Raw genomic sequence first — 18,950 nt, 5'->3', positions numbered from 1 at the left:
AGCGCGGCGCACTTCCGGGACACGGCGCGCCGACCCCTTCCCGGCTTCCCGTCTGCTCTCCGCGGCAACTGTCTGTGCGGATAAAGTCAAGAAGAACTGCCAGTCTCGGGAGCCTGTGTGCGTGTAGAGAAGGGAGCGTTCGCCTCCGTGGTCACCTGGTGAGGCTCTGGAGGAGGGTGCGACAGATACAGGGACTTGACGTCCGCCGTGGGAATGATCCACGAACTGCTCTTGGCCCTGAGCGGGTACCCAGGGTCCATTTTCACTTGGAACAAGCGGAGTGGCCTCCAGGTACTGTCCGGCCCGGAGCGCGGGAACTAGCAAAGGCAGAATGGGTGGACCTGAGCCAGTGCCTGGGGGAGGAGTCTGAGGGACCGAAGGGGCGGGGTTTGCAGGGGCTGAGGTGTTGGAGCAGCATGTTCCTGGGCGGGTAACTGGGGCGCTGTGCAGCCTAAGGGTGGTGTAGACACCTTGGGAGGGCCTAGGCTGGGAAACAGGGCAGACCCCTTATGTCCCCGCCTTCGAGGAGGAGAGGATCCAGGACCCGGCCTAAGGTTGAAATTGCTGGGAGACTGGATGTAAAATGAGGGAGGCACCTTCTCCCATCTTAATCGTGCACTCTGTTTTAAACTGAGTTTTGAAAGCTAGTCCAAATACATACTGCCTAACATACTATAAAGGTTCAATCAATTTTGTTGATTGAAAAAGTGAGTCAGAGTATTTCCCTCATTACTCCTTGCCCAGAAAATGTCTGCACTAGAATTGGGGGGGGGGGGGGCTACGTGTAACATTCGTGTAACAGGAATGTATGAGGAGAAAGGGCTACATACTGTATGCATTTAATCTTCACAACCACCTATCTCCGTATCAGAGATTAACTCCGGTGTCAGGTATCACATAGCCATTAGTGAACTTGGTCTTGAACCCAGATCTGTCTGGCTCCTGTATCTGAACCACTCTTTTCTACTTCTAGTAATATTATCTAATCATTTCAGTAACTTAATAACTTGAGTATTGTTAGCCCCAGTTTACAAATGAGCAAACTGAAGCCCAGAGAACTTCAGGTGGCCAGTCTTGGCAAAGCAAGATTTGAAACTAGCTCTGTCTGACCGCAAAGTCGTGCCTGTTCCTATGAGAATTGGTAGTATAGGCTGTTGAGGAGCAGAAAAATTGGTAGTACAGGCTGTTGAGGAGCAGAAAAATTGCATTCTTGATTTACAAAACCTATAAGCCAGATTCCTTTTGTTATTATTTATTTTCCCGTGTAAAACTAGCACAATGCCACGCATATAGGAGAAAAATGTTCAGGAAGTATTTGTGCATGCTTGGCTGTCTGAAGTAGAAAGATAACAGAATATGGGAAAGATAGCTGCCTTCCTATTTTTCTTATTAAAAAAGTTTCAGTTAGATATTTCCCTCCTGAAGTTCTCAGCTGTATTGTTACTTTCTCAGAAGAACTTTCTCTGACCACCTTTTTAAGTATATTCCTTTTGCCATTATTTTCTATCACAACAGCTGGTTTATTTCCCTTATTGGACATCACAGTTCATACTATTTATCGTTATTACCTGTGAATAGGTTTTCTCTCACATAGATTGCCCGTGGGGGCAAAGACCACAATGGTCTTCTTCATAGATGTACCAGGAGCACCTAGCACAGTTTCTGCCACACAGTAGGTATTAAGATAGTTGTGGGAAAAAAAGACCACCAAAACCAGCAAACATTGAGTACTTTCTGCAGAACAGTGTTCTTCACATTTGAATAAAAGGAAAAATTGTCATGAATGCCCAATGTTGATAAAAATCATTTCATTGAAATATTGAATGTGTATACACTTTAAGCCAACTATAAACTCAAGCATATTACTCTTCAACAGCTATAAACCAATTATTTTTACAAAATAAATAAAACTACCAAATAGATACATTCAGATTGACATTAATCTAATACAATTTCTCAGCCTTGGCACTGCTGACATTTTGGCTGGATAATTCTTTGTGGAGGGGGCTGCCCTGGGCACTGTAGGATGTTCAGCAGTATCCATGGCCTCTCCTCGCTAGATGCCAGTAGTACCCCTGAGTTGAGGCAGGCAAAAATACCTCCAGACATCACCAAGTGTCCCTGGGAGGCAGAACTTCCACTGATCCAACAACATAAACTGTTGTTTTGCTAAAACTAAATTGTCAATATTGAGTTTAACAGTAGAAGGACTTTGTGACAGATCTGGCTCTGTATTTTCTGTTTTGACTTCAGTAATTCTAATGTAGAGAATGCCTATTCATATAAGTAGGTTGTACCAAATGGTACCAGTAGCTTTAAGGTATTGATTGCTGTTTCAGAATAACCGGACCTTGAACTTTTCTAGAACTCTGCCAACAAGCACTGCTCAAAATGCCGATTTTAATGGGAGCATCACTTAATTACTGTGTAGAGCTGTCCTAATAATACAAAAATTGCTGTCATGTATTGAGTATTTGCTATGTGCTTGGCACATGTGATTTACATGTATTTATTTAATCCTCACACTTTGTCTCCACTTTATAGATATGAAAACTGAGGCACAGAAGGGTATTGCTTGCCTAAAATATCAAGCAAGTAAGAGGCAACTCAGTGATTCAAACCCAGGCATTATGGCTCCAAAGACCAGGTTCTCAAGCACTATGTCATGCTACCGCTTAAGTTATTAATTTGAAGATATGGTTAACATCCTGTCATTAAAATCTACATTAAGTGGATTCCTAATCAAATTATTGTGCAATCAGTAACTGAAAATTTGTTCTTTGCCTGTTTGTTACCACATTTACTGTCATATAAAGATGGCATCCACCAAATACAATACAACATGAATATGAAATATGGTAAGTTCCTTGGGAGTAGTAAATATATCTGATTTTGTTCATTATTTAATTTTGGAATGTTAGCACAGTGCCTGGGATAAGTAAGTGTTCATTAAAAGTTGGTTGTTTCTCCAAAGAAGATACATAGTGGCCAATAAACAAATGAAAAGATGATCAATATTACTAATCATTAGGGAATGCAAATCGAAAGCACAATGTGATATCATTTCATACCCTTTAGGATGGTTATTACCAAAAAAGAAAACAACAAGTGTTGGTGAGGTTATGGAGAAATTAGAACCCTTGTGCATAGCCAGTGGGAATGTAAAATGGTGCGGTGATGCTCCCAGAAATTAAACATAGAATTACCCGATGATCCAGCAATTTCACTCCTGGGTATATCCCAAAAGAAGTGAAAGCAGGAACTCAAATAGATATTTGCACACCCATGTTCACAGCAGCATTATTCACAATAACCAAAAGGTAGAAGCAACTCACGTGTTCACGGACAAATTAGTTAAATAAACAAAATGTGACATATTCATACAGTGGAATATTATTCATCTTTCAAAGGAAAGAAATTCTAACATGTGCTAAAACATAGATGAATCTTGAAGACACTATGTCAGGTGAAATAAGCCAGTTGCAAAAGGATAAATATTGTATGCTTCCACTTACATGAGGTATTTAGAGTAGTCAAATCCACAGAGACAGAAGGTAGAAGGATGGTTGCCAAGGGCTAGGGGGAAGGGTCAATGGAGAGTCACTGTTTAATGGGTACAGAGTTTTAGTTTGGGAAGATGAAAAAGTTCTGGAGATGGATGGTGGTGATGGTTGCACAACGATATGAATGCATTCATTGCCACTAACCTGTACACTAATAATGGCTAAAATGCTAATTTTTATGTATATTTTGCGGTGATTTTTTTAAGTTGATTGAATGAATATATTTTCCCACTACTGTTTTTCTACTTGAACTGCTGTGACATTTTTATACACCATACTAGGCTATCATTTGGCCATGATTTAAATTAAAAATACAAATGGAAATATGGATGCTAACTTTATATGTCCAGTTTTAAGGTGCTTTTACAGATTATAGTATGCTATATTAATTTTACATTTTTATTGAAATGAAAACAAAATTTAAAATTTCATAGAGAATTTGTAAATCCTAAGAATATGTCTGAGAACTCCCTGGAGTCTGCAGACCCAAGTTTGAGCAGTATTGCTAAAGAGACTTTATTGTAACCAGGTTAAAAAAAAAAATCCATATATCCTTATAGACTATCCCTGGAGGATTCCACTAGAAATAGGTAATATACTTACCCATATCAAAGAATGAAGTCTTGCCATTTATGAAAACATGGATGGACCTGGAGGATGTTATGCTTAGTGAAATAACTCAGACAGAGAAAGACAAATACTATATGATTTCACTTATATGTGAAATCTAGAAAACGAAACAAACATATCAAGACAGAAACAGATTCATAGATACAACAAATGGTGGTCCCCAGAAAGGAGAAGGGTAGGGGAAGGGATGAAATAGGTGAAGGGGATTAAGAGGTACAAACTAACCAGTGAAAAAATAAGTTAAGTCACAGGCATGTAATGTACACTACAGGACTATAACCAATATTTTATAATAATTTTTTATGGTGTATAATCTATAAAAATACTGAATCATTATGTTGTACACTTTAAACTGACAATATAAGTCAACTGTACTTTAATTAAAAAAAAGACATAGGTAATAGTAGCTGCCTCTGCGGAGACCAACTTATTTTTAATGAACACCATTGTGTATTGTTTGAATTCTTGACCGTCCACCACTGCCTATTTCAATAAATAACTAATTAGGTTGGGGATGGGGAACAATGTCTTTGCACTGGTTTGGAAATACTTCCGTTTTCTAGAACCTACCAATCTTAGATGGGCAGCTTGCGGAGGGAAACGATAGTGCTAGCGAGCAGTGAATAGCAGGCATCAGTGTTTTTAGCGTTGTTCCTCTCCTGCAGGTGTCACAGGACTTCCCATTTCTCCATCCCAGTGAAACCAGCGTCCTGAATCGACTCTGCCGGCTGGGCACAGACTACATTCGCTTCACCGAGTTCATCGAACAATACACGGGCCACGTGCAGCAGCAGGTAGGTTCCTGTTCTCAGGGAGGGTACACCTCCCGAGGGCAGGAGCTACATCAAGCTTTCACTGAATCCATTGGTAATTCATGTGACCTAAGTGCCAAGAACTTGTGAATTTCTCATCACTGGAATTACTCAAGTGAACACCAGGTGACTGGACCTCAAACAAGGGGAAAACATACACAGGGACCAATTTAGGCAGATTGGCTTTGCCTGAGTTTTAGGAGAACTGAATTAAATCAGTTCGAGCTGGACCAGAGTTCCAATTCCAGAGGTGAAAACACAAAGCATTATTTCAAATTCTTTTGCCACTCTGCTTCTGACTACCTTGTCACATTGAGGCAGGCAACTAAAATCTTCAGGCTTCATTTTTCTTATTTGTAAATAAGAGTAAAGCCAGAGAAGGTGCTTGACACGTGGTAAGCACTTCATAAATATTATCCATTAATATGAATTAATTGGAAGTCAGTGCTGTATATTGTAGAGGTCAAGGATTTGTGTCCCTTCCATCATTTACTGGCCATAGACTGCTCTGCAGTAACCTGATGCTCATTCAATAACTGAGGCTCAGTTTCCTTTCATATAAAATGGGAATAATAGATAGGACCTATGTGAGGTATTAAACAAGGTAATTCATGTGAAGTGCCTGGTATGCAGTAAAGGTTCAAATTTTTTTAAGAGAAATTTTGAAGTTTGCTTTTAACAGTCTGCAATTCTGTCAGTGGTAAGTAAAAAGATTGTTGAACTGTGTGACTGATTCAGTGATGACTGTTTTCGAGTGGAAAGAATGATTCTGGTTGAAGAGAAAGGTAGAGACTTCTAGAAAAGAAAGGAAGGATGCTTTTCTGAAACAATGCAGTCAGTACCACCTGTTGCATGAGTTTGTTGTCAGACCCTTGATGGTAATCTGTGGGGCAAAGGAGTTGAAGAATAATGCCTTATATTTTCCTCTCGGACAGGGACTCTGGCTCTCTCCAGCTGATTTTGTTGCAGAGAAAATACTCAGGCTAAACATGAATTTAAGTTTAATCAATGCCAGTTGGCTATGAAATCATATTAATGACACAGTTTTCAAAGCTTGCTATGAAATCATATTAATGACATGATTTTCAAAGTTGGAGCCTATATATACATATTAATTTTGATGAAAAGTCCTGTAATTTTAAGGTTTTTTTTTTTATATAACACTTGGGAAAAAACCTGTTCTATATTTGTGTGACCATGTGGATCTTATATGTGAATTCCTACTTTCTCAAATTCTAAAGATGTCTATAGTATCTCTTTTTTTAGAAAAGTAAAAAGCATGCTCATTTTCTCTTTCATTTTGTGATAAAAGAAGACATCAGTTGTCTGGAATGACACAGAGTGAAAACAAAATTGCCTGATTGTAAGCCAGTCTGGTCTGTTTCACCCTGTGCCCATGCTGTTCTTATTATAGCTGTGAACATGTGTTTCTAGGGACTACTTGTACCCTTTGCAGCATCCTCTGGCTACACTGTGCCTTATAACCCCTGAGCCCAAGCTTCCTACCACATTTGTTGCTGAATTCTACTGTGGTATCTACCACCACCACTGATCACTCAAATCAGTACATGGCCAGAAAGGCTAGTCATCATGGCCTCTAGTCAACTGTTAACTGCAACTCCCCCACGTAGAAGAAGGATGCACTTACAAAAATTGCAGTGTTCTTGAAAGACAAGCCATATTGGTAAATAGCCTCTTGGTGAATGTCTTGTAACTCCCCGTGTTGGCTATCAGATTTATGTTTCTGATGAATTGCCATGCCAGGCAGGAGAAGCATTGTTGGAAGGAGGATTGAGTCCGTTTTGTTTATTCGGTAAATATTTACCCTCTCTTTAAAGAACTGTGCTAGGAACTGAAATGCAAAGATGAATAAAGTGTGGGCCCTCGCTTCGTGAAGCTCCTGGTCTAGTGAGAGGACAGATAAACAAAAGTGCAATTCCAACACAAAATAGAGATGCTATGCAAGCAACAAAGTTGGGAGCTTTTAATTCCCTAGGGGGAGTTAGGCAGGGCTTTGCAGAGAAGAGATGCTTGAGTTGGGTCCTGCAGGAAGAGCAGGTATGTGTCACAAAGATGAGTGCAGTTATAAGCAGAACACACGCAAATTCACGGGGGTGAGAAACGGAGCAAGGCATATTCAGTGAACTCTGAGTAGTTTGGAAATGAGTATGTGAAATTGGAAGCAGTGAAAGATAATTTTGGAAAAAGGGAACGGGACAGAATGCAGAAGTCATCGTATGCCTTGTAAGAGAGTTTAGATATTATTCTGGGGCAAGGGGAAGCCACCGAAGTGACTTAAGCTGGAAGTTACAAGATTAGAATTGAGTAATAGAAAAATCTCCACTGACAGTATGGAGTAATGTCTGATTGTTTGGAACATCTGAGCCACTTGGAAAATTAAAATATTATCACATTTTAAAAGGTCAGGACTCAAAATCTGTCTCTTCAGTCAGGTTTTCCTCTTAGGGAAGAACTGGTTTGATAGGGAATTATTTAAGAAAAAACAGTGCCACTAATAAAGGATAACATCTTCTTTGGGTTTCAGGGTCTGAGCTGAGAAGCTGACTTCTCTTTGTTTGATTTCAGGATCACCATCCATCTCAGCAGGGCCAAGGTGGGTTACATGGAATCTACCTAAGGGCCTTCTGCACGGGACTAGATTCAGTTTTGCAGCCTTATCGCCAAGCATTGCTCGATTTGGAACAAGAGGTGAGAGGGGATGTGGGAAACAACACCTCTAGGACAGCAGATCAGGGCCTGTTCTTGAATTTGAAATGCCCTTTGATACTGTCAGGTAAAGAATGAGCTATTTTCTGCGTGGCTGGAAGGCACAGTGCACTCTCTGTGACTGCCCAAGCCATGATCAAAATGGCGTGCAGATCATGGCAAAGGGTCCTGAGTGACTATAGATGAGCCCTAGCTTTGGTTTTGTTATCACTTGAAAATTAAAATTAATAATCTACTGTAAATTATGAATTCTCAATAGCCTAAAACGAATCCTAAGCCTACTCTCAGATTCCCTTCCAGTTTTCATAGATCAAATAGATTAAAGATAATTTGTGTGGAGCCCTAATCACAGTGTTTTTGTTGCAGTTCCTGGCTGACCCCCATCTCTCCATCTCACATGTCAATTACTCCTTAGATCAGGTATGCTGCCCGGGTAACAAAATGCTTTGGAATCTGTTGATACCATTAGAATAATCAAATTTATGATATTGTTTTTGAGAACTTTTTTCATTCTGGATTCAGAGCCTAGCGTTTTATATTTTGTATGCTTTCCTAGATCAGAACTTTGAAAAGCTCCAAATTTAGTGAAAGTCTACTGTCTGCTGTTAGGGCTCTAGATTGGCCTCAGGCATAGAAACTGCTTCTGTCTGCCCTTTCTGTCCGCAGCCAGCCCCCATATCAAATTGCCTTGGGATACTGGGTCTTGGCTGTTCTGTGATTTTGCCATGTTTATGTTAAGTGGGGCTATTTAGAAATGAAGGCATTTCCTGAGTGACTTTTTCCCCTTGTATTTGAATCAATTTTGTACCAACCTAATATTCTCTGCTTTGCAGTTCCAGCTCCTTTTCCCCTCTGTAATGGTTGTAGTAGAACAAATTAAAAGTCAAAAGGTGAGAATTTTTCTTTCTCCTTTCGCTCTGGTAAACACAAAGGAAATACTCATAATTAATTTTCCTTTACATCCTTTTCTGAAGACCCTAGTTTTCAGTAGTACGTACGTATGTATGTGTTTACTTATGTTTAACACCTTTATTGTGGTATGATTCCTGTACAGTAAAGTACACGTATTTCAGATGAACAATTTGATGAATTTTGATAGATGTATACACCAATGAAACCACCACCACACTCAAGATAGCTAACATTTCCATCACTCCCCAAGAGGTGCAAATTTCTAATTCCCAGTTTATCCCTTTCCACCCCCTAGTTTTTATTTATTTATTTATTCATTCAGCAATATCTGCTTGGGTATCACGCTAATTATCAGGAATGCAAAAATAAGTTATGACCCTGCCCTTAAGCACCTCCTGGTCCAGAAGATGTGGGAAATGATGATAGATGTACTTCAATAAGCTGCTGGGTGAGAGAGTAATGTATGGATACTTGGAGGTGAGAGCTTTTGGCACTAAGGATTTAGAACTGTTGAACATGGATCTTGCAGAGATGCAGAAAGTTAATCCTTAGAAAGAAAGGCGGTAATAGGTTTACCCTTAGGGTTTTGGCAGTTTTCTAAGAGTTGGGTGAAACCTAGATGTTTGTTAGTTAAATGTGCCTTTTTTTTTTTTTTAAGTACAGGTGCTGGGGATTAAACCCAGGACCTCATGCATGCTAAGCACGCACTCTACCACTGAGCTATACCCTCCTCCTAAATATGCCTATTCTTATCACAAGTTTTTATCATACGCATTGAAAAGTTAGGGCCTCCAATGTCCAGAACATGTCTTTTCTGGACAGAATGAGTAACTGTGGTGCTTTGAGATTTTACATTGGACGAATCTGCTGATTCATAATTGAATCAAAAGGACAAATGGGGAAACGTGTTTAGTTTATTCATGTTATTAAGCTGTTAAATTTGTGCCTTAGCCTATTAGGAGTGTTCACTTGAATATAACTAGTTAACCAGTTAATTTGCCAGGTTGCTGCTTGATTTTGTTGTTATTGCTGTTGTTGTATAAGTCTAGAAACTTATACTCTGCTGCGTTCATCCTGTTCCAGAAATGCCAGTAGGGGAGGTGCTCTTTGGCTCTGCAAAGCTGATTGCCCTCATCAGATAACATCGAGCTTTTACTGTGCACTTGCTGTATACCTGCTAAATACTGCTAAGTGCTTCACATACATTATCACAGTTAGTCCTCTAAGGAGTCAAACAGGTTAAGGAATGTGCTTAGAGTCACACAGATGGTAGTCAATGGTAGGCTGGGATATAAACCCAGGTATGTCTGACTCCAAAGACTGTGCTCTTAACCGCTCTACTAACCATGTCCCAAGGTTGGAGGGGACCTTCTAGATAAGTGGAGTTAGTATAGGGGTCCACGCGTAGCTGCATCTCTCAGTTGACTCTGAGCTTTATTGGCCACAGGAAGGAGAATGGAAAATGAGTAGAAGGATTGCAGATGGGCGAACCTTCCCTCTTGCCAGGGTGGTGGTAGGAAGCTGTGTGCTAAGGCTCAAAAAAATGAGGTTGTCAAGAACATAGGCTGTGGGTGAGAACAGGGATGATGCAGACAGGCACAAGGGATTCTTTGAGGGTGATGGAAATGTTTTAAAACTGAATTGTGGTGGTGAATTTTATGGTATGTGAATTATACCTCAAAAAGCAGTTTTGTTTTTTTTTAAAGGAGAGCCAAGAGGACATAGAAAGAGGAAGCAGGTTTTTAGAAAAGTGTATACCTCATAAGTGGTCTGAATTAGGCCTTAATCTGAAGAAAGAGCTCTCTACCTCTTTGCTTGGAATTTCAACTCTAGAAAATTCTGGTTTCCCTAGTGCAGCAGTTCCCAAACCTCATTGTGCATTAGAATCACCTGGAGAAGATTGTTAAAACCAGATCGCTGGGTCTTACCCCAGAGATTCTGATTCACTAGTTCTGGATTTGCATTTGTTACTGGCTTCCAGGTGATGCTGATGCTGCTGGGCGGTGGGGTGGGGTGGGGGGAGGGGGGAGAGGGGGGAGGGTCCGAACCCTAAGAACAACTATTGTGATATTGTGATTTGTAGTAAGAAATATATATATTTGGTCTTCATCCCATTTCTGTCACAGAGTTCCTAAAACTTGTAATCTCCTAAGTAATTAGAGCAATAAAAGTGGACGAATTCATAACAAACCCCCATCCAGCACACCTGAGTTTATGTTAATGCAGTGACTTTTGGACGATGGGGGCAGGTTGCCAGGGGAAGCAACCGTGTGATTGGAGGGTTGGAACTTTCACTCCCACCTCTCCTCCTGATCTCTGGGGAAGGGATTGGGGCTGGGGTCTGGAAGCTGAGTTCAATCACCAATGGTCAGTGATTTAGGTGATTTAATCAGCTGTGCCTATAACAGAGGCTCCATAAAAACTCAAATGGAGGATTCAGAGAGCTTCCAGGTTGGTGAACCAGGCCACCCCTACATCCCACTGTGCTAGGCCCAAGCCCCTCTGGGACAGAAGCTCCTTTTTTCAGGACCTCGCCCTATGTAAGCTTTCATCTGTTGATTTGTATCCTTTTGTGTCCTTTGTGATAAATTGGTAATCTAGTGAATAAAAGGATTTCCTGAGTTCTGTGAGCTGCTCTAGCAAACTAGTGAAGGAGGGGGTTGTAGGAACCTCTGATAGCCAGCCTGTGAGGAGCACAGGTAACAACCTGGGCTTGTTATTGGCGTCAGAAGTGGAGGGCAGGCTTGTGGGACCGAGCCCTTTACCTGTGGAATCTGACGCTATCTCTGTGTAGTGTTAGAATTAAGTTGGATGGTAGGACACCCCAGCTGGTGTCAGAGAATTGCTTGGGGGTGTGGGAAAACCCCATACACGTTGGAATTGGAATCAGAATCGGAACTATGCAGAGCTCTTATGAGAAAGCTTACTTCCATTCTCTGTGGATTGTGCCCTCTGCATTGAATGTGGAATGTGAGATTGTGCTGCATGAACTATTAGAACAGAATCCAGTTTGACAAGGCTGTATTTTCCCCAGATTCATGGCTGTCAGATCCTGGAAACAGTATACAAACACAGCTGTGGAGGGTTGCCTCCTGTTCGCAGTGCACTAGAAAAGTAAGTCGTGGCTTCATTGGGGTTGGAGGGTGGGTGGTTGGTCAAAGAGACTTGACTTTGCACATGTTTTATGTTCCGGTCATCTCAGGTTTCCCTCCGGGGAAAGTTATGACCAGGAGAGAAAAGCCCTATGAGCAGAGGAGCCCATGCAATCCTTCCAATGGCTCAAAGTGCAGAAAGAGGGTTATAAAGTGTGTTGAAGCTAGGATCTAGCTGCCTAGATGGCCTTGAGGAAATCCTTTTTCATTTTGGATCTCATTTTCCTTGGAGAATTTCCATTACATGTGCCGGATTATGCTTGGCTGTGTCTAAATATGTGTATTTTGAGCGGCTTTATAATCTCATAATGCCATTCTTAAGAATTTTATCCTAACAAAATTAGTCAAAAGAAAATAACCATATGCACTGTCATCATTTATTGCAATGTTGTCTACTATATCAAGAAATTCAAAAATTACCAGCTGCAGAAGAAAGCTTAATATATATTATTCACTTGATAGACTATAAGCAATTAAAATTATAAATACTATAACAACAAATAAGAATATTTTTACAATACTGGAAAAAGGATACAAAACTATATGTCTTATGATTACAACTGCATTCAATATATGTGGAGTATGATCAAAGACTGCTTGTTCGACCTTCCTATTTCCCTCATCCTCCCTATTTTTTAAAAAGAGGGTATGGCATTAATTGCAAAATTGGAATTGATGATCTTACAACTCTTAAACAATCTCTACTTTAACTACCACACAAATAAATTCTCAGAAGAGCAGGAAACTTTCCAAAACATGTTTTAGGGACTTAATTCTCTATTGTTGTGGGGGTTTTGTTTTCTGATAAAACTGCATTTTGACCGTAGAAAATATAGACATGCAAAGAGAAGGAAAAAATCACCGCTAATCTCGGTCCCTTGAGATAACCTAATTTAACTTTTGGTGTATATCCTCTACAGTTTCTCTCTATGTGGATATATGTAGTTTTATGCATAGGATATAAAATCTCATATAATAACATGTTATATACATGTTGTACATTTGCAGGGACCAAATTTTACAGACCACATACTCAGATGTGAAAAATGTAAATGGCTTCCCATTTGATTGTGTTTTTTTAAGAGAGATTCCATTCAGTTAGCATACTACAAATAGCAGTTTCTTTTTCTCCCTAATTTGTTTTGAAAATTTTTTCAAATCTACAAAAAGTTTAAAGAACAGTACAGTGAACACCTGTATATCCTTTGGTTTTCACCAGTTATTTTGCCACATTTGATTTTTCTTTTCTTTCTTCCTCTCTGTGAACTGTGAAATGTATAAGTAAACACACTGGTGCATGCACAACACAATTTTTTTGCTGAATCATTTGAAAGTAGTCACAAATATAACACTTAACCCCTAAATACTTTGAGCTTATATCTATTTTTAGAAAAGGGCATTCTCTTATGTAACCTCAACCCCGTATTACACCCAAGAACGTTAACATTAATTCAATAATATCCAAAGTATATCTGAATTTCCCCAGTTGTCCCTCAAAAGTCCTAGCTTTTCTTTTTTACAGTCAAGGTCCAATCAGTGCTACACCAGAAATTAACACAACATTGTAAATTTATTACTTCAGTAGAAAAAATAAAATCCTATCAGTCTTCATATTTGCATTTGGTTGTTAGGTCTTTTCAGTCTTTAATTTGGAAAGTCCACTTCCTTGCATTTTTATTTTTTTTAATCTTTGATGACATTGACATTTTAAGAGTCCTGACCAGTTGTCTTGTAGAATGTTCCGCAATCTGGATTTTTCTGATTATTTCATCATGATTAGGCTCAGGTTGAACGTTTTTGACAAGGATGCTGCATATATCATATTCTTTCCTGTTGGATCATATCAGAAAGCACAAAAAGTATGTTTGTCCCATTACTGGTGTAAAGTTTGATCACTTGATTTAGATATTTTCCACCAGATCTCTGTTTTAGAGGGACATTTTCCCCTTTGTCATTAAGATGGTATCTGAGGGGTGATCCCTTGAGACCATGTGAATACCCCAACCTCCAAAGACATTTCTGCATTTTGTTTTAGTCTCTGCATTTTGTCGGGTAATACTTTTCCAGGTAATACCTGCGTCTCACATACTGAATCTACTCTCATTATGTGATTCCAACAAAAATAAAACTAATTTAATACTGTGTTAGCTGAAAAGAGACTCCTAAATAAACCCATTTAATTTTAACAGGGATCATCCCTTTTGAAACTCGCTTTACTCAAAAGGAGGAAAGAAGACGTGAAGTCTGAACATTTCCGACTTCGGTCTGTAGGCTACAAGTTTGGAAATTTAATCACTTAGTTTACAGACATTTAAGTTAAAATCACACAATTATTTTTAGCTTAATTGGTCATTTCCCTTCCGACTGACGAAACTCCCAGGCCTCTGTTCATCCTGTGGCAGTTCACAGCCTGCCCTCTGTGCCCGCGTTGGGCTTAGTGTTCTCTAAGTGGACTCCTAAGGCTCTTGCTTTCCTCCTCTCAGAATCCTGGCCGTGTGTCACGGGGTCATGTATAAGCAGCTCTCAGCCTGGATGCTACATGGACTCCTCTTGGACCAGCATGAAGAGTTCTTTATCAAACAGGGTCCGTCTTCTGGTAATGTCAGTGCCCAGCCAGAAGAGGATGAGGAGGATCTGGGCATTGGGGGACTGACCGGAAAACAACTGAGAGAACTGCAGGACTTGGTGAGAGCACAGCAGGAAGCCTGGCACCCTCATGCTGGAGGGTGGGGGGCTAGTCCACAGTGAAATGACCTCTGGCCATCCACCCCCTCGCCCCAGCTCTGCATAGCGTGGGCACCTTCCATAAAGTCGTTAGATGTAAACACTTGGCTTATCTTAGCTTAACACTTACTACCTCACAGTGTGAGATTACAGAATAGAAAATACATCTGTGAGATTCATAATCACTCTTGTCTCTTAAGGTAGACTTGTAGCTTCCCAGAGATTTCACATGCAGTTTGGAGTTTTAATTAGACTCCCCAGAGTCCTGTATTGTTATTCATCCATTCATTTTTCCTGTTACAACATTTTATTGAATGCCTGCTACATGCCAGGCACTGTTCCAGGTGCCACAACTGCACAGACAAGTCAAATGTAGTCATCCCTGTCCTTAAAAGAGCGTATAGTTAGTGGAAGATACGGAAAAGTAAATAGTAATAGTTCAGTGTACTCAGTGCTCTGGAAAGAGTAAGTGTGAGTATTCTTGGAACAAGTTCTTAGAGTAACTAGAGAAGGCTTTCCAGTGGAATGTAAGACTAAATTGCAGAGTCTGGGTGGAGAGGTCAAGAAATGTTCCAGGCAGAGGGAAGGACTGTGTAGAGTGCAGAGGCTATGCCAGACGTGGCTCATTTGGGGAACCATTAGTAATTCAGTTGAAATGGCCAAGTAAATAAAGGCTGAAATACGAAGTGTAAGGGACAGTGGAGGGGATGTGGGACATGGCAGTCAATGAAGCTGTTGAATTAGATGTAAGATTGTGAAAGGCCTTGTAAACAGTTGGAAGAAGTTTGGACTTGAACCTTAAAAGAGCTGGGAGCCATAAAGAATTTTAGGTAAGAGGTTAACGCACCTCTGTATGTTAGATCAGACTTTATGACAGGTCACTCTAGAAACTGTGGGAAATCTTTTTTTTTTTTTTTTTTTAATTAAGACTAGCAGCAGGTGGGTCAGTTAGGAGATTGTTGGGGACATTAGCTGAAAAATAATGGTGGCCAAAACTAAGGGTGGGAACAGTAAATATGGCGAAGAATAAAGAAGCATGGGAGATAGTTAGGAGGTGGAATAGGTAGGTCGTGGGGATTGACTGGATATGGGTCCAGAGGGAAGAGTCTAGGATGATACCAAGTTTCTGCCTTCAGTAGAAGGTGAGGTGTGATGATAAGGAATGTGGGTTGCTGGTATTGGGGGAAGGAAGATGGATCTAACTTTGGACATGTTGAGTTTGAGGTACCTGTAGGAAATACCCAGTGGGGTGAGCCTGGAGCTCATGAGAGCAATCTAGCTTAAAGACAGAGACTTTTAGGAGTCATCAGTGTATAGAAGGGTTTAATCTGGGGTCCATGGGTGGCTTCAGAGATTCTGTGAAATGTATGTCTATGTATTTGTCTGAAAGGCCCATAGCATTTATAATTGCACAGAGTTCTGTGATGCAAGAGGATTAAAAATGTCTATTATGATGATCAGTTCAGCCACAGAAGATGTGAGTATTTAGGAGGAGTGTGGAGAGCGAGAGGAAAAGAGGGTCTGGGGTAGTGCCCTGAGGAACACCAGCACCAGAGACCAAAACTAAAAGGGCCAAGAAATCAGTCAGGACTATGGAGCCCAGGGGTTGGGGTTGGGGCTGGATAAGGGTCAGATCAAAAGCAAGCCAGGGAATTGGAGGGGCCTGAGTGATTGGGTGGTGAGTATCCTGGGCTTCATGGGCTAGGTCGTGGTTCTCAAACTGTTGTGTGCCTCGGGATCACCGGGAAAGCTTGTTAAAACACGGGCTGTTAGGCCTCACCTCCCAGATTTTCTGTAGATCTGGGGAGGGGCTTGAAAATGTGCATTTCTAACAAGCTCCTAAGTAAGGTCAGTGGTGCTGTCCTGGAGCCATGCTTTGAGAACCACTTGGCTAAGGGACTTAGGTTAGCATAAAGAGCTGAGCAGAGCAGACATGCACAAGATAATAAAGTCATAGACAGGTAGACCTGGAAGAAAACAAAGACTTACTCCATGGCACAAGGAAGGAGACTGGATTCCAGATCTACTGCACAAGCTTTTACACAGTAGTCAGGGCAGAGTGAGGACTTAAATCCTAATGTTAATCAAACCACTGCTGTTTCCACCGTGCTGTCATGCTGCCTGGAAATGGAATACATCTTAGAGACTGGTAACTTAACAATTATGCAACTTCAGATTTAAAGTTCCTACTTCTAGAAAATGTAAATCATGTGTTGGGAGAGCTGGATGTCTTCTTGTTTCCCCTTTCTCACTGCATACATCGTGTCTGATATGGATGATTTCCTTGAGCAGCGCCTGATAGAGGAGGAGAACATGCTGGCACCATCTCTGAAGCAGTTTTCCCTGCGGGTGGAAATTCTGCCGTCCTACATTCCAGTGCGGGTTGCTGAAAAAATCCTGTTTGTTGGAGAATCTGTCCAGATGTTCGAGAATCAAAATGTGAACCTGACTAGGAAAGGTAGGAATCTCCTTGCCTGATGTACCCCATCCTCAGAGGCCCTCCTTACTTGATAATGTGTGGCCTCAGAGTTTGCCTGGGCGGAGCGAGTGGCCAGTGACCTTTCTGTTCTGAGGTTTCAGCACAGCCGCGACATGCTTGCCCAAGAAGCAGGTGGAGGAGCTGCTCCAGCAGGAAGGGCACACCTCGCCTGTGCAGGTCCCTGTCTTGCTTTGACAGTGCCTTCCCATTCTGCAGGATCCATCTTGAAGAACCAGGAGGACACATTTGCTGCAGAGCTGCATCGTCTCAAGCAACAACCACTCTTCAGCCTGGTGGACTTCGAGCAGGTGGTGGACCGTATACGTAGCACTGTGGCTGAGGTTTGTCTTTCTTAGGATGTTTTCTTAAGAGAATATACACTAGTTCCCCAGAAATTGAGTACTTGACTTTTGTTTCTTCTTGATGTGATTAGAACTTAGCTTGGAGGGGACTATCTCAGAGGGTTGAAGGGCAAGAAGTAGAAAATAAAAGCATTCTCTGTTTTTTAAGAGGCCTTAGCGTTTTCACACGTGACAGGAGTTTGCTAGTTAGCTATTTATTAACTAGTTAGTTGAATAAAGGTTTCATTTCAGACAGTCAACATTTTGAGTCTGTCCCTATAGTTGGCAGCGACTCCAGGAAATCAACTGATTCTGACTAAATTTAGTGCTTTACATATATTTTAGAATGGATTTATTACATATTCTTTGATTTATGGATATGATAATCTTATGGGGAAAGCAAACAAGTAATATTTTTCCATTCTTATAAATGAAAAAAATACTCAGAAAGCTAACTTGTCTGGTGGTGCTTAGTAAGTAAGTTGTGACTAATAATTTTTTAAATGGGCATATGTTCTGTGGCTTATCATAAAATTTGATTCACAGGTGTGTGATGATGTGAAATGAAATCTTGCGTTAGTTGTGTTGCGTTGTTAACTGTGTTGGTGGTTTTCAACTCATACTGTGCATAGAGTGACGTTGGAAAGTCTTAAAACATGCACTTGTCCTGAGTCCTTACCTCCAGAGCTTCTGACTCTGGTCAGGAAGTCGGTACCAGCAGGTTCTTGTGTTTATACCATCCAACCAGCCACCCACCACACACACTCTGCAGGTGATTCTGAAGCATAGCAGGTGCACTAGGGGCAGTCTCTAGAATGGCTGAGAAGATTAGCATCAGACATACTCATGTTGAGAGCACAGTGATCTATCATGAATGCGATTTCCTTTTCCGTTTACTGTCTCAAAAATTCCGAGGCATTGGAGACAGAGCTGTGATGTAGACATAGAATATTAGAGCTTAAGGTGACCTTGAAGTATCACTTGATTTGATTCCTTCCGGGCAAGTAAATACCTAAACTATCCAGAATATATATTTCTGTCCATTCAAAATTTCAAGACTGACTCTCCACCTAGAGCCCAGACCACTGTTGTCTAAGGGTCTGATGCCTTCACTTCCTTTCATCTTATTTTATTGACTCTATTTCCGTTATTTTATCATTTTTCTGATTACTCTTTGGGAAATATAATTAATGGAGGAGAGTAAAATTTTATTGAATGAATAACATAGTATTTCCAAATCGTTCTCTTGTGAAATTTTAAAATACATATATTGCTCAAAATTATATTTTCAGTTTGTAAAAATGATGGACAAAGAATTGACGCTCAGACTCTTTGAAGTTAATAGACTTTTGGAAAGGTATAATTGTAATAATAATAAAAGCTTAAAGTAATTAAAGAAATACCATATACCCAGAAGGAAAAGTGGGGAGTGTCTTGCAAATACATATTATACTCACCCGCCCTTTTGGATCGCTTTCCTTTTTTTTTTTTTTTTTAAAGGGCATGTATACTGTGTGAATCAATATAAAGTTCAAAAACAGGCAGAGCTACTTTGGTGTGAGATGTCAGGACAGTAGGTGGAAGGGATGTGAGGAGGCCTTTCAGGGCGC

The 18,950-nt window shown here is 40.6% G+C and overlaps 1 protein-coding gene across 6 annotated transcripts in view; it reads left to right on the top strand.

Moving 5' to 3' along the window:
• Window positions 1-10: 10 nt before the first annotated feature.
• Window positions 11-18,950, top strand: part of TUBGCP4 (tubulin gamma complex associated protein 4) — a 39,284-nt gene continuing 20,344 nt past the window's right edge. For 3 of the 6 annotated variants that reach the window (XR_004320495.1, XM_032481369.1, XM_014554351.2), the window contains exons 1-9: window positions 11-291; window positions 4,859-4,987; window positions 7,592-7,714; window positions 8,099-8,152; window positions 8,566-8,622; window positions 11,679-11,758; window positions 14,280-14,481; window positions 16,813-16,978; window positions 17,216-17,340. Coding sequence is in view for 5 of the 6 variants with exons in the window: in XM_032481369.1 (XP_032337260.1) it covers window positions 214-291; window positions 4,859-4,987; window positions 7,592-7,714; window positions 8,099-8,152; window positions 8,566-8,622; window positions 11,679-11,758; window positions 14,280-14,481; window positions 16,813-16,978; window positions 17,216-17,340 (1,014 nt within the window). In the remaining variant the exon portion in view is untranslated. The remainder of the gene's footprint in view (window positions 292-4,858; window positions 4,988-7,591; window positions 7,715-8,098; window positions 8,153-8,565; window positions 8,623-11,678; window positions 11,759-14,279; window positions 14,482-16,812; window positions 16,979-17,215; window positions 17,341-18,950) is intronic. The other 3 variants (XM_032481371.1, XM_032481372.1, XM_032481370.1) reach the window with 2 other exon arrangements.

This window comes from Camelus ferus, chromosome 6, assembly GCF_009834535.1.
Source record: "Camelus ferus isolate YT-003-E chromosome 6, BCGSAC_Cfer_1.0, whole genome shotgun sequence".
Classification (NCBI taxonomy): Eukaryota; Metazoa; Chordata; class Mammalia; order Artiodactyla; family Camelidae; genus Camelus; species Camelus ferus.
The sequence above is the reverse complement of the archived record's forward strand: the minus strand, read 5'-3'. Positions and strand labels throughout refer to the sequence as shown.